This window comes from Moschus berezovskii, chromosome 3 (genome assembly GCF_049115385.1).
Source record: "Moschus berezovskii isolate FMDL1 chromosome 3, NW_MosBer_1.0, whole genome shotgun sequence".
NCBI lineage: Eukaryota > Metazoa > Chordata > Mammalia > Artiodactyla > Moschidae > Moschus > Moschus berezovskii.
In genome coordinates this window covers 64,978,963-65,006,159 of record NC_142462.1, presented here as the reverse complement: position 1 = coordinate 65,006,159, position 27,197 = coordinate 64,978,963, and the positions used below count along the sequence as shown (strand labels likewise).

Here is a 27,197-nt window from a genome sequence, read left to right as displayed (position 1 = left end):
AGCACAGAGTCGGATACAACTGAAGCAACTTAGCACACAGGCATGAATATTTTATAAAACAGCTGTACCAAAAAAAAAAAAAAATACCCCATGTAGCATCTTTGAAAGAACCAAGCTCCTTGCCTTATTGGTAACTATGCTGCGTGTGAGGAAAATTACTTTTTATTGTACACTGAGTAGTCATGCAGGGAGATGCGCCAAGATCCAAAGAGGAAGTATTCAGAGTAAGAAGATGGAAGGAGAAGAGGAAGGAGAAAGGTTCTGCTGAGCTGACTCTAGGACCTCTCCCCAAAAGGCCATAGTATACGATAGATGTTGATCTCAGTGCTTCTATTTCACTGTTTCTCCTGCATTTTCTCAAATGCTTTCTGATTGACTAACACTGTAAGCTGCTTCCAACAACCTGCGCAGGGAACTGTTACTGTGTTCTTTCCTAGGACAAGTGGCAAAAGACAACCCAAGGAGCATTCTAAATAGTCACAGTACCAGGAGCTGGTACTGCCACTGACCAGGCAAGATACTCTAGGGAAGTGAGGGGAAACTGCACCAGCTGCCCTGGGGTGGCCACTGGACCAAAAGTTTCAGTGTTCACCATGGCACAGAAGAAGGGACTCTCGTCCAGGCCATCTCGTAACGTGGGTGTGTGCAACATTCCCCTGGGGAGCTGGAAAAAGCCCAGGTCCCAGCCTGGGGATCTGTACTATGGATCTAAAAGCTCCTTGAATGTTTAAAAGCACAGTCACAGTTAATGGCCACAGTTTTGACCCAAATGCTTAACCCCGAAAGAGTAAGAATTGCTGACTGTCCTTTATGACAATCACATACACCAGGAAACAGGCAGCACATGCCTGATATGTTCAGGTCAACGACTTCTCCCCTTTTGTCTCCCAACATATGATGGATGCAAACAAAGTGTTTCCTTGTCAATAAATAAAAGCAACTCCTCAAGCAAGTCTTCCTAGATAAAGCTATTAATATGCTTTCTAATTTTAAAAGTAAAGCAACACAAGGGTCATGAGCTCTTCTGACTAACTAAAGGGAAATGAAACAAGAAGAATCATTGATACCAGGATTTCCACAGTAGTTTACGTAAAGAGCAGACAGATTCTGAGTTTCCTTTTTTAATATTACTGTCCAAACCCAGATTCACTTGACAAATATTTGAAGTTGAAGGACTAAGCAACCAACTAAAGGGATGCTTTGTACGGACAATAAAGGATTTTGCTTTAGTTGAACACTGAAACGGAAGATAATTTTTTAACTATAGTCATTTTATAGCTAATGCTGAACATCAAGCTGATTCTTTCTTACTACTTAAAATGATTTAAAACCATTTCATGCTTTTTGGGGTTTTTTTTCAGAGTACAAAGCTAGTTGAATCTGAACTCTTTTTAGGAAGGTAAAGCTCAAAAAAAGGATGCGGTTTAAAGTTACAAATAAGTGATGTACAGACCACCTGCTGATAGACCAATGAATGAAAGAAAAGATTTGGATCAACTGTTGATTTGAGAAAATCCATAATGGCAATAAGTTCTAAAAAGTTGATGTTCTAAAAATCCCATTGTTGAATTCAAGTAAAATCCTTAGAAACAGCTAAACTATTAACTGAGCTACTCAGGGAAATGCTTGTGTCTGTCTCTAGAGAACTCATCAAGAATTTCACTAGAAAAAAGTTCCTCAGAGAGGTAACTAAAAGTAGGTGATGATGCGATCTGGTCAACAGAACCAGGGACTGTGAAATAAGAAAGCTTGTTTATAGGCAGAATGTCTTATGCTTATTCTTGGAATTTTCATTAATTTGATTATGGTAAACACTTTATCTATGACATTTCATGAGGGAGGAATTGCTCTGATTTATATACAGTAATTATTTTGACCTTTCTAACAATGGTTCTTTGTTAAGGAAAGTATCTATAAATAAGGAATCTTGAAAGTAAAGCAAACCTGAGCTCTTTATAACTACTCTGGGCTGAAGCATGCAGTTCTTTGCAAATGTAAAGGAAACCTTTATGAAAACAGAATAAATAATAAAAATCCAAGTAATTCAAGCCCTGCAAAAACAGTAAGTAAAATGTCTTTCACACATCTATCATCTCAAAAATATGTCCTAAGTTTTAAAATGAAATAAGCCAAAATCAAATGTTCCTTTCAATAGCTTACCGATACTGACAGATTCTTTATATTCATTACAACTTTAAAAAATAAAAACGTATGGTGGTCACCAAAGGGGAAAGGAACAGGGGAGGGGAGGGATAAATTAGGAGTACAGGATTCACAGATGTTTACCACTATATATAAAAATAGATAAATAATAAAGATTTGCTACAAAGCACAGGGAACTATAATAATCTCTAATGGAAAAGAATCTGAGAAAAATATATGTATGTCTATAATGGAATCAATTTGCTGTACATCTGAAACTAATACAATGTTGTAAATCAACTATAATTCAATCCAAAAAAATTCTCAACTATACTTCACCATCGGAGAAGGCAATGGCAAGCCACTCCAGTACTCTTGCTTAGAAAATCCCATGGATGGAGGAGCCTGGTAGGCTGCAGTCCGTGGGGTCACTAAGAATTGGACACGACTGAACAACTTCACTTTCACTTTTCACTTTCACACATTGGAGAAGGAAATGGCAACCCACTCCAGTGTTCTTGCCTGGAGAATCCCAGGGACGGGGGAGCCTGGTGGGCTTCCGTCTATGGGGTCACACAGAGTTGGACATGACTGAAGTGACTTAGCAGCAGCAGCAGCATCAGTTCAGTTCAGTTAAGTTTAGTCGCTCAGTCTTGTCCGACTCTTTGCGACCCCATGAACCACAACACGCCAGGCCTCCCTGTCCATCACCAACTCCCGGAGTTCACTCAAACTCATGTCCATCGAGTCGGTGATGCCATCCAGCCATCTCATTCTCTGTCATCCCCTTCTCCTTCCACCCCCAATCCCTCCTAGCATCAGACTCTTTTCCAGTGAGTCAACTCGTCGCATGAGGTGGCCAAAGTATTGGAGCAGCATACTTCACCGTTAAATACTATTTATTAACTAGATGATGCATGCAATTGGACTTTCTAAAGGTCAAATGCTTTTTCTTTTTAACCAGGGAGCTACAAGGCCTCTACATTGATATGCAAATATTCATGTGTATGAGAATAAGTACATTATTTTCTGAAGAGCTCTACAGTGTTCATAAGTTGGAAAATGCACTGTGAAGTTTAGGAAGCACTGTTCTAGACACCACAAGTATTTTTTTCTAAAATGAAAATAGCATATTGATTACCATGCACAGAGAAACTCTAGCGTTTAAAAATATTTTTTGACTCCAAGCTTAATAGTTTTTTGAAGATCAACGGAATATAAGTTTTGGGAAGGCAAGAATTTTTAAATTTTTTATTCATTGATGTGTCCCCAGTGTCCAATCAGTGCTTGACTCTGAGAAGGAGACCAGTAATTGTTTGCTTAATGAATGAAGATCAGTGATTCAACAACAATAGCACGTAATCTCTGATGCTGAACAGAAATAAAAAGATGCAATCTCTGTTTAGTTTTTTTGTCAAAGATCTCCAAATGAAAGTACTTAGGAGAAGACGCTACACAGATTTTCCTCAGTTTATAGGGTTATGTCCCGATAAACCCACTCAGCTTCAACAGAGTACTATAGCTCACATGGCTAAGCCCAGGGAAAGATCAAAATTCCAAGCACAGTTTCCAGTGAATGTTCATTGCTTTAACGTTCATCACTGTAAAGTCAAAAAAACCCTATTGAAACACTGTAAGTCGAGGACAGTCTATAAACTTATCTGCCAGCTTTTATTTACTTGTTTTTTTCTAGAACAGATTTTTCAAATGATGCTCCCATAGAGACATATCTAAGAGCATAGCTCTGATTAACACAAGAGAGCATGAAACAAAACTATTGACTTTTCTGATGCACTCAACCTTGAGTTCTCTCTTTTATAAAGAAGCACATCCTCACTGGAGTGGAAGGAAAACAGCAAAAATTAAGACAAGAATGACATGATCTTTTCATACTTTGTCTCAACAATAGTGAGAGATTTGTAAATTACTTTTACTGCATTAATGCCCAGCCTGTGTAGGGCATTCTGCAAGGTTCTGGGAACAGAAAGATAACAAGAGGGTAGCCTTATTTTCAAAAAAGGAACCAACTAGGGCCATAACATGAACAATTCTTTTGCTGGTGTTGAATCACTTACAAAACAAATGTCAGTGAAGAGCAAACAAGTCCTGGCGAGGTGGGTTGCTCTGTGTAAGCATGATTTACTTGGTAGCGAATTTAGGGAAACTAAATTAATCTGAATTCCCTCGAGGCAGCAGCCACAGGGCAGAGGAGGAAAAACACAGCTGATCAGAATCCTGGTGAAAAGAACACCAATCTGGTCACCCTTTAAAATACAGGAATGTGGGTTAAATCTGATCAATTTCTAAAACATTGCATGAAGTACCATGAAACAAATAGGCTACACAATCTCTGGAGCTAAAGGGGATGAGAAAGTCAATCTAAATCCACTTATTCTATGAGTTTTCAGCTTTCTACCCCTTAAAATTCCAGTCACTTTTTCTTATAATAACGTAATAATTTACAATTTCATAAATAACTGGAATTGTGTGGCTCTTAAAATGCTACAGAGAAAAACAGTGGATCATTTCTATGCTGGGTGTTCTCGCAGCATGAACATAGTTATCTGTTTCTTCTGTTTTAATTTACATCCTCCTCCCAGTCCATTTCTGAAAATCTCTCCTATTAACATCACTACACCTCTAAAGCAATATTTTTTTGCATGTAACATAATGTGACCAAAGAATCAGATTAACTTTGAAGTGACAACAATCTCAATTTTTGTGCACCTGCTGGAAGAATCAAATGATGGAAAAGATGTGGGAGAGTGGAAAGCACTCATGCCTTTAAACAGGAGGCCCAAGGGAAGGTCACTGTGGGGTCAGTGATGTACAGACACCCACAGAGAAATCTGTGCCAGCACGTCTAGACACAGCAGGAAGCACGCTGGGCTGTATGGAATGGTTGATGTTGCCACAATCCAAAGAGGACCTCTGAACGCCTTCTATTTCTGTTCTCAGTCATGCTCCCTGCATGCATGGCCAGTCAGAAACTTTCCCCTCCATTATTGCTTTACTTTGGAGAGGTTACAATTTCCAGTTAATTTTATAACATAAAACTATAAAAAGAGATCTACACCAAACATCTTTCTACATTCCAAATGACAAATGCTCCTAATTGATGTAAAAACATAGATGCTGAATTTGTGTGATCACACTATAATAAGTTGTAAATGAGGTATGAAATGAGAAATTCTAGCACAGTGCTCAAAGAATTAAAAAATCACATGTGCTCTCTTAACTGTGTTATGTACTATAATATAGACACAAAAATATTAGCATTTTTTCTAAGAGTGGACTAAATAACTTTCTCTCCAACAGCTGTAAGGCCTTGAAAAAATTTCCCAGTACCTAAGTCTTTTCAAAAGAAGCCTGAGTTCTTTAACTTTCTCTTAAAAATGAAAGGCTTTTAGATCGTGTCAGCCTCTGAAGAGACCAACTGGAAGTTATGTTGTAATTTCTTTAATTCTCTCCTCATTATGCTAGATTCCCATTCTCAGTTTTATCCAAATGTGATGTGTCAGGCTCAGGCTCTACCACCTGATAGCTCTTTCCTGAGCATACCTGGCAAAAGGCAGCTAACTTGGGAGCCAGGAATCACCACCAATTTCAGACATCTCTCTTGCAGGGGCCTTCCTAAACTCAGCGATTCCATTATTCATCAGTAACTCACTTCCTATCACATTTTTGCTCAAAGGCCACTGACCTTGTTTGTGCAATTCAGTTTCAGGCCTGAACTCCCTTTCATTCTCTTTTCTGCTCTCCAACAGCAGTTCATCTTGTTCCTCCACTTTTCTTATAAAAGGTCAAGGCCACAGACCCAGGCCCTCTTTTCCTTTTCAACATCTGAAACCCATTTTGCTGCCCTCCCTTCCTCCCACATTAGCAGAAGCAGCAACCTTCCTTTTTCTCAAAATAAATTTCTTCATGTGTGTCCTGCATCCCTTCTGCCATCTGCTCCAGAAGTCACCTGTGAGTCTCCAGCAGGGTCTCATGCCACTGGCATCCCACTGCTACTTCTACGACTGTAAGACAAGCGAATGAATGAACAAGGAAGTGGTGAGAGGTAACATGCTATTCATGTACATGTAGAAATTCCTCACCTTTGGGAGGACAAACCTCTATTATTATTATTATTTTTAAAATTTATTTTATTGAAGTATAATTGATTTATGATGTGTTAATTTCTGCTGTATAATCAAAGTGACTAGGTTATACATATATACATACATATATTCTTTTTCATATTCTTTTCCATTATGTTTTATCACAGTATACTGAATTTAGTTCCCTGTGCTATACAGGAGGACCTTGTTGTTTTGGACAAACCTCTATTAATTCAGAGTTTCTGGGAATCTGGTCGTTATATAGACATGAGATTTTGCTTAAGCATATAAGGTATTTCCTCACACAGAACATTCATATTCTAAGAGTTACCTATTTTATTTTATATATGAGTCAGACTTTACACTTTAAAGACAGTATTATTATAATATATTTGTTACTATAATACTGAATGTCCTAGACCTTCAGAAAACATTCCTGTTAAGTTCTGCCAAATACAATATCAAAAATATTATTGTCAGTTCATAGGAACCCAGGAATATTATTCCAAGCAGAATGGAATCCAAACCATGTATGGGGCTAGCGACTATATCAGATTAATAAATCTATCATCTTTCAAAGAAACTGAAAAAAAGGACTGCCTTTACTGCTTTACTGTTTGTTTGCATAAAAAATTGATAATTTTAAGGAGGTAATTCATTAATCTACACACTATATGCTAAAAGGTAAACCAAGCATGCATAGATCTTATATCACAGGAAATTTACAACCATTTAATTCTGCCACATTGTTCCACCTATTTCTCTTTGTTCCTTCTTTCTTTCTTCTCCTTTTTATTTCTACCTTTCTTCCTTCTCCCTTTTACTTTCTTTTTTTCTATTGCTAAAGTATTTAAAAGCAAATCATATCACTGGATGCCATTTCACATGTTTACTAGTCTCTCTAAATCTTATGCAACTATAATAACATACACCTTAAAAATTAATAATAATTCCTTAAAATATAGGACTTCTTTAAGAATTCAAGACCAGACACCACATATCGTTTCTGGTTAAGTTAAAGTGCATTTCCAAGCTTTTTGTTTTGTTTTGTTTTGAATCATCATCATCATAGCTTATAATTACTGACCAATGACCCAGTGTCAAGCACTAGACTAAGAGAAGTATATGCATTATCTCATGTAATCCTAAAACAATTCCATGAGACAAGTACTATTCTTATCCTCACTTAGCAGACAGATTACAGCCAGAAGAGACATGAATTCATTTGCTCAGGCTGATGGAGCTACTGAATGACAGTGGTGGGTCCTCTAACTATAGAGTCTGACCATTTATGTACTAAAAACAGCACCTATAAGATAAAAGATATACATCTTGAGTATGGAGAGAATTTCAGATATATTTCACAGTCCAGAATTGGGTCATGTAAAGAAAAAAAAATCGAGCTAGGACATGGAAGCAACCTAGATGTTCATAGACAGATGAATGGATAAAGTAGTAATGGTGTCTTAATGGAATATTACTCAGCCATAAAAAGGAAAGCATTTGAGTCCCTTCTAGTGAGGTGGATGAAACTAGAGCCTATTAAGAAGAATGAAATTAGTTAGAAAGAGAAAAACAAATATCATACATTAACACATATATATCAGAGAAAGCAATGGCAACCCACTCCAGTACGCTTGCCTGGAAAATCCCATGGACAGAGGAGCCTGGTAGTGTAGTCCATAGGGTCACTAAGAGTCGGACATGACTGAGCGACTTCACTTTCACCTTTCACTTTCATGCATTGGAGAAGAAAACGGCAACCCACTCCAGTGTTCTTGCCTGGAGAATCCCGGGGAGAGAGGAGCCTGGTGGGCTGCCGTCTATGGGGTCGCACAGAGTCAGACACAACTGAAGCGACTTAGCAGCAGCAGCAGCAACACATATATATGGAATCTAGAAAGATGGTACTGATGAACCTATGAGCAGGGCAGCAATGCAGATGCAGACATAGAGAAGACTTGTGGACATAGTTGGGGAAGGAAAGGGGTGGGACAAATTGAGAGAGCAGCATGGAAACATTTACATTATCATATGTAAAACAGATAGCAAGTGGGGGATTTGCTGTATGACTCAGGGATCTCAAACCAGTGCTCTGTGTCAACCTAGAGGGTGGGGAGGGAGGTAGGAGGGAGGCTCAAGAGGATGGAGACATATCTACATCCAGGCTGTTGACATATGGCAGAAACCAACACCATAGTGTGAAGCAATTATCCTCCAATTAAAAATAAGAGAAATCTGTGCCTCACCAATAATATTCCCCACTTTTTCTTAAATGACAGATGAGTATACCAAAAGAGAAGATAGTTTTAGGCAATATAAAATTTATACAGAAATGAAGCATTTAATGAAAATGGAGAATTTAACTGTGTGATGGTAGAAAAAACATACAACTTTAGTCAAGTAAGTGAGTAAGGAACCAGCAAGAAAGTCAACTTTATCTGAACTTAATTACTATGAAAAGACTTTTTGTATTTAATCACCAGGATAAGACTTTTTTAGAAGCACTACTCTGCTGCTATTTTCTCATAGAAAAACCCACGCCAGGAGTTTGTACACACAAGCAGACCTATAATAAGCTGAGAACCCACTGGCGGCACTTAGTAGTAGGAATGTTAGTTGCTCAGTTGTGCACAACTCTCTGCAATCCCATGGACTGTAGCCTGCTAGGCTCCTCTGTCCATGGGATTCTGCAGGCAAGATTAGTGGAGTGGGTTGCCACTCCCTTCTCTAGGGAATCTTCCCAACCCAGGGATCAAACCTGGGTCTCCGACATTGAGGGAGGATTCTTCACCATCTGAGCCACCAGGGAAGCCCTGGTGGCACTTAAGTCATATTAAATATATTCTCTGATAAGAATGAAATACAGCAACAGGTTAGTCCTAAAACTTAGAATAGAGCAGTAACTAAAGTGGCAAAATTTATATGGGAAATAGTCAACAAAAGGACTATGTCATTTTCACTGGCCCATGTAACTTACACTCTGTTGTAGATTAACTGACATATTAATATGTAAATAGGGCTTCCCTGGTGGCTCAGATGGGCAAAGTCAACTGAAAGCCTTCTGAAAGGATTCATCATTCAAGAGGCCATTAAGAACACTTGTGCTTCATGGGAAGATGTCCGAATAACATTAACAGGGGCTTGGAAGAAGTTGATCCAATCCTTATGGGTGAGTTTGAGGAGTTCAAAACCTCAGAGAAGATAGTTAATTCTACACGTGGTAGCAATAGCAAGAGAATTGGAATTAGAAGTGGAGCCTGAAGATGTAACTAAATTGCCACAATCTCACATTTAAACTTTGAATGGATGAGAAGTTACTTCTTAAGGATGAGCAACAAAAGTGGTTTCTTGAGATGACATCTACTTCCGGTGAAGATGCTGTGAAGACAGTTGAAATGACAACAAAGGATCTAGAATATAATATAAACATAGTTGATAAGGCAGAGTTTGAAAGGGTTGACTCCCATTTTGGAAAGAAGCTCTGCTGTGGGTAAAAGGCTATAAAACAGCATTGCATACTATGGAGAGATCAATCATGTAAAAAAAGAGTCAATGAATAGAGCAAATTTCATCGCTGTCTTAGCTGAAGAAATTGCCACAGCCACCAAGCCTTCACTAACCACCATCCAGATAAATCAGTAGCCATCAAAATCAAAGCAAGATAGTCCACCAGCAAAAAAAGATGAGGGCTCAGATAATGGTCAGCACTTTTAGCAATAAAGTATTTTTGATTAAGATATGCACATTCATTTTTTTTCCAGACATAATACTCCTATACCCTTAAAAAACCATAGTATAGTGTAAACATAACTTTTATATGCACTAGGAAACAAAAAAATTCGGGTGACTTCCTTTACTGTGATACTGACTTTATTTTAGTTGTCTGTGGTGTTTTAGTTGTCTGTGCTATCAAAACCTCTGGTTTGATATCTTTACACAAATCCCCTCTCCCTGATATTCCCAGTCCTGTACCCCAGGTTATATACATCCACACTCTACCCTTTCTCCCCTTCTCTGGTCCTTGGCTAGTCTTCCCACCTGCAATTTCAAGCCTGTTTCCTAATACCTCCTAAGGGACTTTGATCCAGACCTCCACTCTTCCGTGAGTGTAACCTTTCCCGTGTGACTGGATCCTTTCTGTCAATTCTTAGTAAGCTCAAGCTTCTTCTACTTCAGTTTCTTTAAAAAAAAAAACAAAAACACCTTCAGTAGACACCTTGCTATATACTGGTGATTAAAAATGGTTGAAGAAGCAAACAGAATACTATTAATATTGAAGTTCATGAGAATGGGTATAGAAAAGTGATTAAGGATACTGATGCCTGATCAGACAGCATGTTAAAATATGGCCTCACTGTATATACCAGCTGTGTGGCCTTTGGCAAGTTATTAATCTCTCTGATTAATAAGTTTCCCTATATATAATAATGAGGACATAGTCAGTCTTCTGTATCTGTAGGCAATACATCTGCAGATTACCAACTGTAGACAGAAAATATTCAGGAAAAAAAATTCCAGAAAGTTTTCAAAAAAGCAACTATTTAAACAGGATTTATATTTTATTAGGTATTCTAAGTAACCTAGAGACCATTAAGAGTATATGGGAGGATGTGCATAGGTTATATGCAAATACTATGCCATTTTATATAAGGGACTTGAGTATCTGTGGATTTTGGTACCTGAGGGGTGTCCTGGAACCAATTCCCCACAGATACCAAGGAAAGACTATACTAATAGTGCCTACTTCATAGGGTTGTTACAAGGGATACGTAAGTTAATATTTTTTAAACAGCTTAGAACAGTGTCTGGCACATGGCAAGCATTACATAAGTGTTAGTTAAATGAAATGAATATAACTGAATAGAATAAAATTACAGATGCTATCTAGGGAATTGATTCGCTGACTTTTCTAGCTATACCCTTACAGCCTGGAGAAATTACAAACTTTCAACCAGATAGATGCACTCTAAAAATATTTTACTCATATGAAACTTAATTTAGTAAACACTTTTTAAACTAAGAAATTATCTTTTATGGTGAGAAATTATGTCAAAGACTGGGAAAAACTCACTCAAGAAAAGTATGTTATTTCTCCTTATAACTGAGTCCAGTGTGTAGCTGTACCCACCGTGGCAGATGTTGTTAAACGAATGAGGAGGGAAAACTGGAAGCATGGGCTAGGTGTACGTTAGCAAGATGCTGTTAGAATATGTCTGAATCTTTCTGGTACAGTAAGAGGCATCTGCAACATGCATCAGAGGCTTAATATTAGAGGCCATCTTCAGGCAGAAACTGTTTGGAAATACTAATGGGCTTTCTAAATATCATCCAACATCAATGACAAATTGTTCTAAGTTTCTGTCAGAGAATATACCCCTGAGGAAATACTATGTGCTTCATTGATCCACATGGTGAACTAGAAGGGAGTAATTTTCATGTGCTGATTCCTCTTGCATTTGACATCTCCAAGTACTGACTCAAGGTTTTGATCACTGGTAAATGGTAAGAGTCACTGCTATTTTGCCATTCTTCAAGTATCTTGCTGCTGCTGCGTCACTTCAGTCGTATCCGACTCTGTGTGACCCCATAGACGGAAGCCCACCAGGCTCCCCTGTCCCTGGGATTCTCCAGGCAAGAACACTGGAGTAGGTTGCCATTTCCTTCTCCAATGTGTGAAAGTGAAAAGTGAAAGTGAAGTCGCTCAGTCGTGTCCGACCCCTAGCGACCCCACGGACTACAGCCCACCAGGCTCCTCCATCCATGGGATTTTCCAGGCAAGAGTACTGGAGTGGCTTGCCATTGCCTTCTCCGTCAAGTATCTTGAGAAGGACTCAATTTTAAAACTAATTTCTATAGTATAGAATATTTCTGAGGCCCTATATTAGTTTCAGTGTTATCATTACCAATAACTTATAACAATTTATTATCAGGGCTACCAGTCTCTGGAACTCACACTCTGGCTAATGAAATCCTGCTCAGTGATGGAAATGTCCAGAAGCCTTTGATGAGGCTGATCGGGTGATGTTCAGAGGGCAGACTTTGGGACCACATGACTGGTCTGCCACTCTGCTTCACCTCTTATTAGTTTGGTAAACTCAGGCAAGTTTCCTGACTTTCTGTGCCTGACTTCCTCACCTATACAATATTTAAAGTATTTAAAACAAACTCTGGCAGATGGTTAGTGCTTAATAAAATGCTGGCTGTTTGATTCTTAGAGGAGAGAAGTTAAATGAATAAATTCTAGCCAGTTGCCTGCTAATATGAAAGGAATAAACTTATTTCTTTCCTAATCAAACCTCTACAGGCTTTGTACATGTTGGCCCCTCCATCTATACCTGATCAAGGTTATTTCCCATGATTAACGATCAGCACAATGCCATAAACATTACACTTAGACTGTATTTTATCTTTTTGTAAATTACAGCACTAATGATCCTATTTAACAACAAATGCATTCCCTGAATTTTACCATCTTTTGCCTACTAAATTTCATTGTTTGGATTGGACTTCAAATGCTGAAAAAGAAAGGAAAATCATGATCCAGTCTCTTCAACAAATAAATTACAAGGAATTTAAAAGAGAGAGAGGGAAAGGGAAACTACATACAAAAGGTGATCCATGAAACTTATCAACCATATAATGGATGGACTTTATTTGGGTCTCAGGAATTACAAATTCCTTATCTAGAATCTGTAAAACAATAATCCTCAGTCAATAGCAGAACAGAATACTGACCAAAAAAAGATATTTGATGATGTTAAGGGAATATTTATTTTGGGGGTGGCAAGAAAAGACAGTGAAGCCTGGTGTGCTGCAGTCAATGAGGTTGCAAAGAGTCAGACATGACTTAGCGACTGAACAACAACCATTTTTTTAGACTTTTTTTCTTTTTTTTACAGTTAGGTGTACCTTGAAATATTTACATATAAAAATTTGATCTCAGGGATTTGCCTCCATACAAACTGGGAGCCAAAAGGAGGACTGAAAAGAAATGTGGTTGAAACAAGATCAGCCCTGAGGCGATCACTGTTGTCACTGGTGGCAGGGCCATGAAGCTTTATGACACTATTCTACTTTTAAATACATCTGAAATTTTTGAAAGTAAAGTATGAGTTGATCTTTAAATACTCACACATCCATTACTTTCTCTCTCTAAACCTCATCTGTTATAGGTGATAGTGATGTTATTTACCTCATTATTTCTAAGATTACATGCCAGAGCACACCGGAGAATTTATCTTACGGCCTGCCACATGGTAAACCTGCAAATGTAACTCAAGGAGGTGAGAAGCAGTTATAATCTCTGTATGTATGCAAATCAAGAAATGAAAAAAATACACTGTTATATTTAAAGGAGAAACACTGTTAACAGAGAAAAAAATAACCCACATATCTTACACCGCATTTGCTGTTGGGCATAAGAAGAAATATAACAATGCCTCAAATATCATATTTTTTGGCTTTACACTACCTTTTTTCTGAGAAGATGCAACTATTTTGCAATGCTCAGCTCTGCCAGGAGCAAAGAAGGAAACAATACATGTCACCAGTTTCAAGATGAAGAACAAGACAGAGGTTAAATTAAAGGGTCAGAGCAGCAGCATTCAACTGCAGAGACAAGAATCAAGCCTGTCCTCAGATCTGTGCATCCCAAGGTCTCTTCATAAGGTAAGTATGAGTCTAAGCTACTCACAGCAAGGTTTTGAACACACCCTAAAAGAATAATCACCACCATCTGAAACCTCAGAAAGTTAAGGAAAGAAATCTGAGATCCTTCCAAACACCTAGTAATCATGTATTTTCATTCTTCCTCATTCTTTTGTCAATCAGCTTCATAGAGATGATGAGTTTGGGAGTGGACAGCCCATAGCCAAACTCATCAAGTGGAAGCAGGGGAGAGAGAGTCAGGCTTGATTTCTCCTAGGGTCATTCTATATCAGGTGTGTCACAGAGGGAAATGGAGACTAGAGAGAGAGGAAGCAGGAGGGGAGGGGTAGTGGGAGGAAGAGGTGAGATGGAGAGAGGGGAAGCCTGGAGGGTGGAGGAGGGAGTCAGGCACAGATACAGCCCGATCACATCACAGGCCCAATTCCTGGGCGGAACCTAGGAACCACTGAAACAGTATTTTGGAAATTCTGCATCCAGCTTTTTTCCTACTTTCACCAAGTAAACAGGAACAGAAGAGGAGGAACTCTGTCAATCAAAGCCTGAAGGAAAGTTTTAGAAAATCTCAATGTTTATAACAAGACGAAAGTGAAAGACAAGCTAATATTAATCTTACGTCAACGCCATTTGAAAATTACTGGCAAAGGGGAATGTATATTCCTCAAAAACTTTAGCTGAACAGGAATGAGCAAAAGCATGACCTCCTTTCTCCATTGTACATTCCAAACAGTTCATTAAATATTTTAGAGACCATACATGACACAGACAATGCTACAAAGCCATTGGTTAAATTATACTACCTGGAAAAAAAGCTCTCTAATACACTTCAATGTATAAGCAGGTATTATCTCTAAGGAATCTTTCAAACCTCTAAAGTCAGTGCTAAACTGTAAGGTGGATCCTTTTTTCAGGCCTTTATCTTCCCTTTTTAGTGGTGTTGATTTGGGAAGGGGAAAGGGTCTTTTAACTCATTGACTCATGTCCTGCAACAGTGTATAAAGTAGATTTGAAACTGTATTCCCATCATTACTTCCACACCTCATAAATCTTGACCGTGCTGCATAAACCAACGCCTTTAAACTCTATGGACACAGTTCACTGTTAGAAAATAGAAAGTATACGTTCTAGCAGGCAATTAATAACATATAAGTTAATTCAAAGATTTTATGGCTATAAATGCATTAAAAATAAACTTCACACAGATTTCCTTAAAAAAAGATTTTACCAGAAAAGAAATACTCCAGGATTAGTTTGTGTTTATAAAATAATATGCAGCTCATTGTTACATAATGTCAACACTTATTTTAGTAAGTATTATTTTTTAAAGTGGGGTACACTTGGATCATTATGTGTGATTTGTGGTAAAATTTTAATTCTAATTTCAAATTAAAATTTTTTCATGTAAAAGATGGTGTGGCTTGTGCTCAACTTTAAGATTAAAAAATTTTTACACATAAAGAAGTCTCAAAAAAGGTTGAGACTTCTGGATAACAACCAAAACATCCACTGTAAGTTTTTCTTAAATACTGAAAGCTTGCCATAAGAGAACTACAACAGGTAAGACAGAGAAAGAAAATGATGTATGTGAAAACTGTTTATTATTTCCCACCTCTGAAACTCTAATGGAAAGGTTTCCAAGTATTTAGTTTTTCCTCAATATCATTTGATGTGAACAGGGTAAGAATAATTTAACTGTTTACTGAAAACTTGAAAAATACAATGTATTGACCTTGAGATGCAAATGAACTTCAGGGTTTAGAGATATGCCTTTTTTGCATTATCAACACAAAACAACTCAAACAAATAACAGACCTGCTATCAGTGACATACTTTCATTTAATAATAATTATGGTTCTGTGGCCTTTTTGAGTTTTTCAAAACAAACCTTTTCATGCCTCATCTAATTTTCACGGAAACCTCCAGAAGGTAGGCAGCTTAGAAATTCATAAAGTTCCAAAGATGAGGAAAAAGGCTGATAGAGTACAAGTGTACAAGGTCACACATCCCAAAGTTTGCCAGTTGCAAACAGCCACCAATCTACCATTAAGAAATTCAAGTCATACCTCCACATGAATTTACCTGATTGGTCGATTCTCTTTACTGTCAAACAGTGAAAAGATGACCTCAAGCTCCTCTCCGAGGTTGGAACACATGAGACTCTTCATCTGCACAAAGAGGTGGTGACTGCTGGCCTGCACTGGGGTATCTTTCTTCCGATGTCGATGCTCCATCTGTATGACATCAACCAAAAAACAAGATCAGCGGAGACTGAGGGAAACAATGGAACCCAACAAACTAGTTAGCTATGGTGTGGTCATAATGTCCTATGCTTTTTTTTGACTGTGAATTTCGTATCCAGTTGGATGTTCAATTCCAAATTTTCTTTCAACTTCTACTGAAGTCTGCAGACCATCAAGAATCCTGCTTTAAGAAGATTTGTTTCTAATGATTAACATTAAAATGATACTAACCTACAGACAGTGTGAAATGCAAAGGATTCTACTGGTCCCTTGTCAACTTCCAGGGTGAAAACAAATTACTGGTCATCTTTTAAAATATCAGACTAAATTAAAAATCTAACTGATCATCTCACTGATGGGAGCTAAACAATGTAGCTATGATTTCACTTTTCTCACAATTAAAAGTTCTTTTAAATTATGCTAAAGTTTCCAAGGCAGGCTGTGGCAAATGACATTCAATCATTAGAACAAGAAAACGCTTCTAACCTGACCTATAAAACTCGGTGAGTGTCTAAAGGCAGGAATATGTCTCTATGTTCATCTCTAGTTTCTTTTTTAATACAGCTAGCCTGGGCTACATGTGAGAGGTGGGACCAGAAGTAAGAGCTCCCACATGATAAGGAAGGAAAGGAATCACCCAGGGTTCCAGGGGTGAGAACATGGAAATGATCATTTATTAGCGTATTTGTTATGTGTCTATAACATGCCCAGCACTGGGAATGCAATGACAGGTAAACATTGAAATAGCCTATGCCTTTGTGGAGCTTTTCTACCAGGGGGAACAGCTATCAACAAAACTGTCCCACAAGCAGATAGAAAATTGCAGCTATGATGAGTGGAGGATCTGATTTGTGTCTGAGCAGTCAGAGAAGGCATCTTGGGAAAGCAACACTTTAACTAAGAGCTAAAGGGTGAGAAGGAATTATGAACCATCTAGACAGTGCTTCTCAAATTACCTGCAGTCGAGGACCAGGCTGACTTCCCCTCTAATCTACCGCAGGTTGCTATTTTCATAAAATACAATCAAAACGTCATGGCAATGTCAAAACGTCATGGCAATGTCAAAACGTCATAAAGGCTTCTATACACTTACTCACCAGTTTTCTACTTGGATCAGTTACAAACAGTTCATGATTCAGCCAGTTCTTGGACCACACTGAGCAGAACTGGCCCAGGGTGAGAGCACAGGGAAAACATATAGAAAGGCTGTGTACTAACAGAACAGGTGCTAAGACTGGGACGATTACTGCTTTCATAACGGACTACTAAAGAGGGCACTTCTTGTGGATCATCTGACAGTTGAAAGAAAGGAAGGAAGGAAGAGAGAAACAAAGAAGGAAAGAAAAAGCTTGGTGCTTAACTCCAAAGGAGTCATATCTTTGCTTGAAGTTAAGGTACAAAACTCTATGTCTACCTCAGCCACCTTTTAATGTTTCTAAGTATAGTTCAAAAACTAATGACTGACAAACCAAGATTTGAATGCAAAAAATGTTATTTACATTTACAGTTATAAATTCAACAACATAAAATCACCAGAATTTTTTTCATGCTTTTATCATTTATCTGAACCACTTGAAAAGTAAATAGCTTTAAAAAAATGCAATTAACCAAATATATCTATAAATGTTGTATACTCAATAGGGACACTGAACACACCTCTGTAAAAGTGAGGAATAAGTGCATTTTCTTTTAAAGTGGACGCCAACATTGTGGTATGTGTTGGTCATAATTACCAGAAAAGGCTTCCTGGAGAGAAAAAGAGCATAATTGTTTTTTCTATGATGGTTGCTTTGTTTTGTACTTTAAAAATTCTTTATAACAGGGCAAAGGAAGCATCATACATTCATAAAACTACATCTCTTTATTTTCTCAAGTAGTTTTTATTTTCTGAAATTGCTAATTTATTGATTGATTTACTTAAAAGTTCAGGGTAACAAAGCACAAACTTCAATGAAGAAATGAGTAACTACTAAAGGTTACAGATGGAAAAACAGATATAAGAACTAGGAGATGTCTGGTCTTTACTTCAAACAGTGCAAAGTTCTCAGCACCCATCATGACATTCACTAAACACTGAACGGAAGAATTAGCTCCCTTACTCATGCAGAGAATCCAATATATCTAGATCAGTGGTTCTCAACCTTGGCTGCACTTTAGCATCACCAAGAGAGCTTTTAAAAAATACTTATGTCCAGGTCCTATCCCAGAACAATTAAATTAGAATTTCCAGGTGGTGGGGGTCCAGAGAGGAGACATTTTAAAAGCTCCCTGGGTGATTCTAATGTGCAGTGAGGGCTGAGAATCACTGATTGAGATCACTCGAAGAGAGACACACATCCTAGCAGACTGAAAAATGTATTGCTACATCTTTTGTATAATTACTGCCTTGAAACATTTGGTCTCTGAAATCACCTCTCTTCCCTCACCTATAATGTTTCCAAGCCTGAGATGGATTTGAACTTGAGTAGGTTATGAGGACTTGTTTATCTTTCGGTAATTTACTACTTTTGGGAACTGCTAAAAATATCTCTGTGAAGATATTATTACAGCAGCAAAATGAAAAAGGCAAGTCCATACTTCAAGAGCTATGATTTGATAGTTAGAACACACAGACAAAAATCTATCTCTGAAATAATTTATGGTTACAAAGGCACCACTCCAGTACTCTTGCCTGGAGAATCCCATGGATGGAGGAGCCTGGTAGGCTACAGTCCATGGGGTCGCTAAGAGTTGGGTACAACTGAGCGACTTCACTTTCACTTTTCACTTTGATGCATTGGAGAAGGAAATGGCAACCCACTCCAGGGTTCTTGCCTGGAGAATCCCAAGGACGAAGGAGCCTGGTGGGCTGCCGTCTATGGGGTCGCACAGAGTCGGACACGACTGACGCGACTTAGCAGCAGCAGCAGCAATAGCAGTTACTCTAAATGTACTTACATTTTAATTAGCCTTTTGACTGGGGAAAGAAAGAGATGTATTCCAAAGACTTAACAAAGTGATTCCATTTTTTTAATCCTCACCAATGCATCAATTACTGGGTGAACTGTCTATATATACCAGGGTTCTCACCTTCAGCACTGCTGATAACTGGGGCTGGTTCTTTCTGTGCTGTGAGAGCTTTGTCTGATGTTTACCATCTTCTGGCATGGACCCACCAGATGCCAGTGGCACCTCGCCTGACCCCCTACTCCACACCATCCTTAACTGTGACAATCAAAACTTGTCTACAGACATTGCCAAATGTACCCTGTTCTATGTTCGATAACCACTGGCCTACCCACTAAGGATCACACAGCAAGCTGCTAACGTGATCTTATAAAAACCAAGAAAGTTTCCTAAAAAGAGTCTCCTTATGCACAAATTAACTGGAGAATCCAACCAATAAGGTCCTCTTTATTTACCGAAGGATCGCGCTCTGGTCATTGGCAGTAAACCAAGTGGACATATGTGAACACTGTGAGGTTTAGCACATTTCACTGCTTAGATGACCACAATTAGGTGAGAAAGATCTGCTAACAGGGCTATCAAAAACCCAAAACAAGACTTTTTTTTTTCTAATAATGCAATATGGAGTTAGTAAGATGCAAACACTTGTGTTTCAAATATGACATGGCAAAGACACAGTAAAAGAAGAGAAGTAGCAACAATTAATCCAACATCCTATGTTGGGGCATTTTACCTCCATGACAGGATCCTTGATGCATGAGTGACAATAAATCACTACCCCCACCCCCAGCCACAAGGAATTTGGTGGTGGTGCCTGCCAACTCTCCTCGGTGAAGTCAGCACAGTCAGTCATGTTTACATTGCATAGAGAAAAGGGCCAGTAACACAGACAACCTGATTACTGCTGCACCAGGACATAAACAGGAACTTGACGCTGCCTTTAAGAAAAAACATGTCCTTCTGAAGTTTACAATCATTTGAGGTTTCTAGGAGTATTGTCTTTACTTTAGAAACAATAAAATGCAAAGGAGGGGGAGAATCCCAATTTCATTTAAAATCACAATGTTTCTGACAAATGAAGACTGTGGACTAAGTTCTGAGCTATAAAATACAAAAAAAATCCTTATCATATGCCAGTCATCACAGCCCAGATGAGACCCCAGAATCCTATCAACATAACACTCCCAGCAGCCACAACTAACAAATTGGAATATCCAAAGAGACGAAATAGATTTCTCATACTATAGATGACATTATGTAAAAAGCAGATAGATAAAATTACGTGCATACAAAATCAAACTTGGGAAAATAAAACATATTTTTGTCAGATACTGTTAGTTGCTTATCAAATATCTGACATCCCTAGCTAAATATGGGGATGTGACCATGCCCTAGCCAAAGAAATATAAGGGCAAGTATGGTGTGGGGTTTCCAAAAGGGCTCATTAAAGTAGCTGAGTCAACTGAAAGAAATCATTCTCCTTCCTACGGTTGGAGAGCAATGTAATGGCTAGAGTTCTTGCAGCCATGTTGTACTGTGAAGCATCCTGGATAAAGGATCCTTTTTTTGCTTCTGACATCATGAATCTGCCTAGGCTTGTGTACTATCAAAGAAAAATAAATTTCTATCATGTCTAAGCTTCTATTATTTATTTCATTGAACACAGTCAAATCTAACTTTAAGAAGTAGCATAGTGAAATTCACCCAGTCATGTCTGACTCTTTGTGACCCCATGGCCTATACAGTCCATAGAATTCTCTTCTCCAGGGGGTCTTCCCAATCCAGGGATCAAACCCAGTCTCCTGCATTGTAGGCTGATTCTTTACTAGCTGAGCCACCAGGGAAGCCCAAGAATACTGGAGTGGGTAGTCTATCCCTTCTCCGGTGGATCTTCCCAACCCAGGAATCGAACTGGGGTCTCCTGCACTTCAGGTGGGTTCTTTACCAGCTGAGCTACCAGGGAAGTCCCAAAGACATAGCATGTAAGGTAATAATTATTCTTGCCACCATGCCTCTCCAACAAGGGTGAAATAAAGATGAGAAAAGAATGAAGATTGACTGAATGCTTAGGTGCTTTGCAAATATTATCTGTCAAAGAAAGGCATTTCACATGCATGTCTTATTTAATATCCCAAACAAACATGATAAGAATGATTTTTCCATTTAATAGACGAAGAAACTGAAGCTCTGAAACATTGAGCAATAAGTCCAAGATCAGAGAGCTGGTAGATGGAAGAGATGAAATTCAAATCTAGTTTTTTTGATCTACAGCCACGGTCTTCTCATAATATCATAATGACTTCAAAACCATTAAGTGACTGCTTATTGAGTGCAAAGCACTGTACGAGATGATCTCAGACATAACAAAGGGAGATAAGACATGGTGCTCACTCTGAAGAAACTTCAGATTGATTGAGAAACTAAAACAAAAGTGAGAGACTTGTAACCCAGTCATTCGTGTGCCTCTTTCATGAGGATTCAGTATGGCTGTGGTGCTTTTATCCCTCTGATAGGAATTCTAACTCGGTGTAAAGCCCCAAAGGTCTGTTACTTATTTTTTATTTTGTATTGTACTATATTTACAGTGTTGTGTTTATTTCTGGTGTATAGCAAAGTGATACAGTCTCATAAATATATATATATATGAGTTCCCGTCTTTTGATGGGGTGCTCATGGTTTATAACATAAATGGCATTATTTTGAGAGAGGGATAACTTAGGTATGGCATTGGGTTTTTTTTCTTTTTGCAGCTTGAGGCAGTTGTAAAATAACTTAATGTAGCTTTTTGCAACTGTGTATTCTATAGTATTTTTTCATTTGGTGAAATTTTAACTGTTAATGTTTTTGGCATTGTGCTTTGTACCATTTATTAAATAAAAAAAAAGTGAGAGACAAAATTTGATGCCCAATAGTTAAATAAACTATAATAAAAAATATCCCATTAGAGGATGTGTCTGACAAATTCTAGTCATTTTGTTATATATACATAAGCTAAGAGTTAGTGATGACTTTAAACTTTACTTTTAATCCTCTCTGCCCTCCTTCCTCCAACCACTCTTTAACTGTGTTTTTGCTCTGAGCTTGACACTCCACTTAGCACCAATGTCACAGAGGGGTACAGCCTGAAACACCACTCTCAAGAAGCTCAATGTAAAGGACATTCTTTACAGAAAAAGAAAAAGAATTTACTCCAACTTACAAAATGAGCTTTAAATAATCTGAACAGACTGGTGACAAAGGAAAAAAAATTGATGTGTTATTACAAATCACTTTCTCAAATCAGACATATGCATATTGGATTTACAAAAGATTTTTTTCTCATGTTTTTCAGATAATCTCAGGTCAAGAATAATCTGCGATTCTATGAAGAATGTTACAAGTTTGGGAAGTTACTGCCAAAGAGGCAGGATCTTTCAAAAAAGGAATCCAGTGTTGACCACAGTCATTCCTCCTTGGAACATTATGGAAAGATACAGCAGTAACTAGAGCAAAGCAAAATTACACCTGGAATGATGACTGAATGTCTTTCCAGCCACATTTTTCTTTGATTTGAGGTTTTAAAAGAGCTTAGTGAATAACAGGGGCTTCCCTGGTGGCTCAGTTGGTAAAGAACCCATCTGCAATGAATAAGACCCAGGTCTGATCCCTGGGTCAGGAAGACCCGTAGAGAGGAAATGGCAACCCATTCCAGTATTCTTAACTGGGAAATCCCATGGACAGAGGAGCCCTGGCAGACTACAGAGCCTGGGGTTGCAAGAGTGAAAGATGACAGCGACTGAAACATCACACCACCAGAGAATAACAAGAGATTAGGTAAACTTTGTACAAATATTAAGAATATGAGGCAAAATACAAGACAGATGGATCCTTCAGGGAACCTAGATGCCAAGTAAATAACTAGACTGTAACCTATCATGTAACTAGGGGAAAAAACTCAAGTCATGGGTGATGTCGTGGTGGGCGATATGACCAAATATCTTATGGTTATTAATAAGCTTCAGTACTTAGAAATGGTCTCGGAGAGATAGGGCCTAAGACCAGCCTTTGGAGACCAAGGAGGAGACACTTTGCGGACTCTGTGCATGCAGTGATAAGACAGGAGGAAAGGGGGTTAACACGCTGATGAGCACTAACTGGAAACCATTAGTCACAACAATGTCTTCATACACAACAGATAAATATACAACTTGTAAGCATTTCACTAGTCCAGGCGAAGTACAAAGATTTAGGAAAAGAACTTAAAACTTCTTTGGCTTTACTTTCTAGTGCCTGGCAGTTGAGGGCTCAGTAGGAATGTCAGGTAATCTGAGACGGGTAAATTAACTCAGTTTTGTACTTGGGGCAGGGTCACCTCAGCTCTCAATTCTCTTCACTTGTTCCAAATGAAACCTGGAACATCCTGTTCTTACAAAATCAAGCAAGTATGAAAAGTGTCATGGAAACCACAAAATCAGCAGTGAGACTGTGAGCCACAGATTCCTATACCTACCAATCGATAGAGCTCAGTAATGCTGATGTCCTCTGGATCCACCATTGCATATTCTTTCCTAGGCACCAGGTCCAGTCCCAGTTGTCTAGAGAACAAACAAATTGCAAATGTTTGGGAGAAAAGTCACCTGAACAGAATATATTTAAAATAATTATCTTTACTGTATCACTCTAAAATTCAATACATTACTCATTGTGCTTCTCTCACCCAAACTTTTTACCTTATATTAACCTTTTACTGCGCTTGGACTAAGTAAGTAGGCTGAACACTGGGTATAACTTGAGACACAGAAGGTTGCAAAGGCAAGGAAACAGGGATGGGGTGGGAATGGGCCGGCCCTCTTGATGCAATGCTTTTGCCACTGGAGGTGGTTCTACAGAGTGGGGAGCCTTTAGCACCCTACAAACTATTACCACAGAAACACTTCCTCATTGTGCTGGCCTGGAAACTAGACATAGACATTTTTGTTCTAGAACAGAGTTGAGGAAAGGGAAGTCTGGCCTTGAGGATTTGACCTGGCACCAGGGGTTGGTTTTAAGTTAACACAGTCACTGAACTGCTCTGGGACATCAGGAAGGAAGAATGAATTGATTCTCCCTCCAGTATCATCATCACAGGAAAGTCAAAGGACAGCACAGGGCTCTATGGAGAATGGAGAAGCTGCCATTGCTGTAACTCTGTTTGAGGCTTTCAGGCAAGAACACTTCTTCTGATGGCCCTGATAGGGAATGAGATGACTATCTCCTCCTCCTCCCAAGCTTCCTCCACTTTTGTTTCTCCCTTTCAGTAAGAAAGCTATATTTAAAGGAATACAGTAAATGCACAATCTGTAAACTGTAAGTCATTTAAAATAAGTTGTCAAACTCAAAGAAAGCAAAATCAGACCTCTGAAAATTCATGAATTTGAGGATGATCTAAATAAATTAAATTGCTCATTTTCATACATCCATGTTTTACCAACTTACCATAAATTAGCCATAGAATTCCCCAAAGCATAAGCTGGAACTTACATGAGTCAAAACTGAGCCATGATTCAGTCATAATTAATGTTTTTCCCTCTTTTCCCTTCCTTATGTCATCATCTTCCTTCCTAAAACTGAAAAAGTGTCATCTTCTTGCCTGCTCTGTATTTCTAAGCTATTTTTGATAAGCTAACTTCATCCAACTTTCTTCCTATTTACAAACTAGTCTTCTAAAGGAGGACCAGCATGATGACTAAGGGCCAACATGATTCAGAGAACCAAGATTTTTTCAAAACAAAAAGGAAAAACATTCAAAACATAAAAGATGGGCAGCCTAGGTCACGGTCAAACAGTCTTCAGATCTACCCCTCAAAGGGCCACCCCATCACACACAGTGAGACCGGAGGCTCCATGCACATGGCTGGCATATCCCATCTCTCAGGAAGTGCTCCGTGCTGTGAATCACATAGGTCTGGAGTGGACATGGCCTTAGATCTCTTCTGAATCAACTTACTCCTTCAACAAGCAACAAGCAAAGAAACTGAAGTCAAGGAGGGCTCAGGAATTTACCTCACATCTTAAAAGAGGAGAGTTCCAAGTGCAGTGGCTTGCTGCATTCCACCTCTGCCCTTGATTCCCCACAAGGAATGAATCTCCCCAAGATTAACGAATTGGGGCTGCTCTCCTGACTCTCTATAAAAGGATGAAAGGCACAGCTCACTCAAAAAATAACAGAAGGACTCTGGGCAAGATAGAAGTTTCAAGTGTGTTATATACTTCACTTCTGTAGTATATGATGTCTTAGCAGGAATCAAAACTGCCTTCTGATAAACTGACGTCCTATACTTAAAGGAAGCATTACTCCTGATTTCAAATTGGTTTTTCCAGATTCAGTAAGAGGCAAATTCATCTGTGGTATCTTTTACTGCCTTCTTCTTTCCAGTCTGCCTTTTTTTTTTTTTTCCTGTTGCTCTAAGATGCTCTGATCCACACAGGATCACAATAAACTGTGTGGATCACTATAAACTGTGGAAAATTCTGAAAGAGATGGGAATACCAGACCACCTGACCTGCCTCTTGAGAAACCTGTATGCAGGTCAGGAAGCAACAGATAGAACTGGGCATGGAACAACAGACTGGTTCCAAATAGGAAAAGGAGTACGTCAAGGTTGTATATCGTCACCCTGCTTATTTAACTTATATGCAGAGTACTTCATGAGAAACGCTGGGCTGGAAGAAGCACAAGCTGGAATCAAGATTGCCGGGAGAAATATCAATAACCTCAGATATGCAGATGATACCACCCTTATGGCAGAAAGTGAAGAACTAAAGAGCCTCTTGATGAAAGTGAAAGTGGAGAGTGAAAAAGTTGGCTTAAAGTTCAACATTCAGAAAACTAAGATCATGGCATCTGGTCCCATCACATCATGGCAATTAGATGGGTAAACAGAGGAAACAGTTCAGTTCAGTTCAGTCGCTCAGTCGTGATCGACTCTTTGCAACCCCATGAATCACAGCACGCCAGGCCTCCCTGTCCATCACCAACTCCCGGAGCTCACTCAAACTCATGTCCACAGGGTCGGTGATGCCAGCCAGCCATCTCATTCTCTGTCGTCACCATCTCCTCCCGCCCCCAACCTTTCCCAGCATCAGAGTCTTTTCCAATGAGTCAACTCATCGCATGAGGTGGCCAAAGTATTGCAGTTTCAGCTTTAGCATCAGTCCTTCCAATAAACACACAGGATTGATCTCCTTTAGAATGGACTGGTTGGATCTTCTTGCAGTCCAAGGGACTCTCAAGAGTCTTCTCCAACACCACAGTTCAAAAGCATCAATTCTTCGGCACTCAGCTTTCTTCACAGTCAAACTCTCACATCCATATATGACCACGGGCAAAACCATAGCCTTGACTAGACGGACCTTGGTTGGCAAAGTAATGTCTCTGCTTTTTAATATATTATCAAGGTTGGTCATAACTTTCCTTCCAAGGAGTAAGCGTCTTTTAATTTCATGGCTGCAATCACCATCTGCAGTGATTTTGGAGCCCAAAAAAATAAAGTCTGACACTGTTTCCACTGTTTTTCCATCTATTTCCCATGAAGTGATGGGACCAGATGCCATGATCTTTGTTTTCTGAATGTTGAGCTTCAAGCCAACCTTTTCACTCTCCTCTTTCCCTTTCATCAAGAGGCTTTTTAGTTCCTCTTCACTTTCTGCCATAAGGGTGGTGTCATCTGCATATCTGAGGTTATTGATATTTCTCCCAGCCATCTTTATTCCAGCTTGTGCTTCTTCCAGCCCAGCGTTCCTCATGATGTACTCTGCATATAAGTTAAATAAGCAGGGTGACAACATACAGCCTTGATGTACTCCTTTTCCTATTTGGAACCAGTCTGTTGTTCCATGTACAGTCCTGACTGTTGCTTCCTGACCTGCATACAGGTTTCTCAAGAGGCAGGTCAGGTGGTCTGAGATTTCCATCTCTTTCAGAATGTTCCACAGCTTATTGTGATCCACACAGTCAAAAGCTTTGGCATAGTCAATGAAGCAGAAATAGATGTTTTTCTGGAACTCTCTTGCTTTCTCCATGATCCAGTGGATGTTGGCAATTTGATCTCTGGTGCCTCTGCCTTTTCTAAAACCTGCT

General features: G+C 38.9%; 1 protein-coding gene across 4 annotated transcripts in view; it reads right to left on the bottom strand.

The window, feature by feature from the left end:
• The window catches only part of DOCK4 (dedicator of cytokinesis 4), a 488,437-nt gene that overhangs the window by 240,790 nt on the left and 220,450 nt on the right, over window positions 1-27,197 (bottom strand). For all 4 annotated transcript variants that reach the window (XM_055420853.2, XM_055420851.2, XM_055420852.2 and 1 more), the window contains exons 7-8: window positions 23,589-23,673; window positions 15,993-16,144 (exon numbers count right to left, since the gene is read on the bottom strand). In XM_055420853.2, the coding sequence (XP_055276828.1) occupies window positions 15,993-16,144; window positions 23,589-23,673 (237 nt within the window). The remainder of the gene's footprint in view (window positions 1-15,992; window positions 16,145-23,588; window positions 23,674-27,197) is intronic.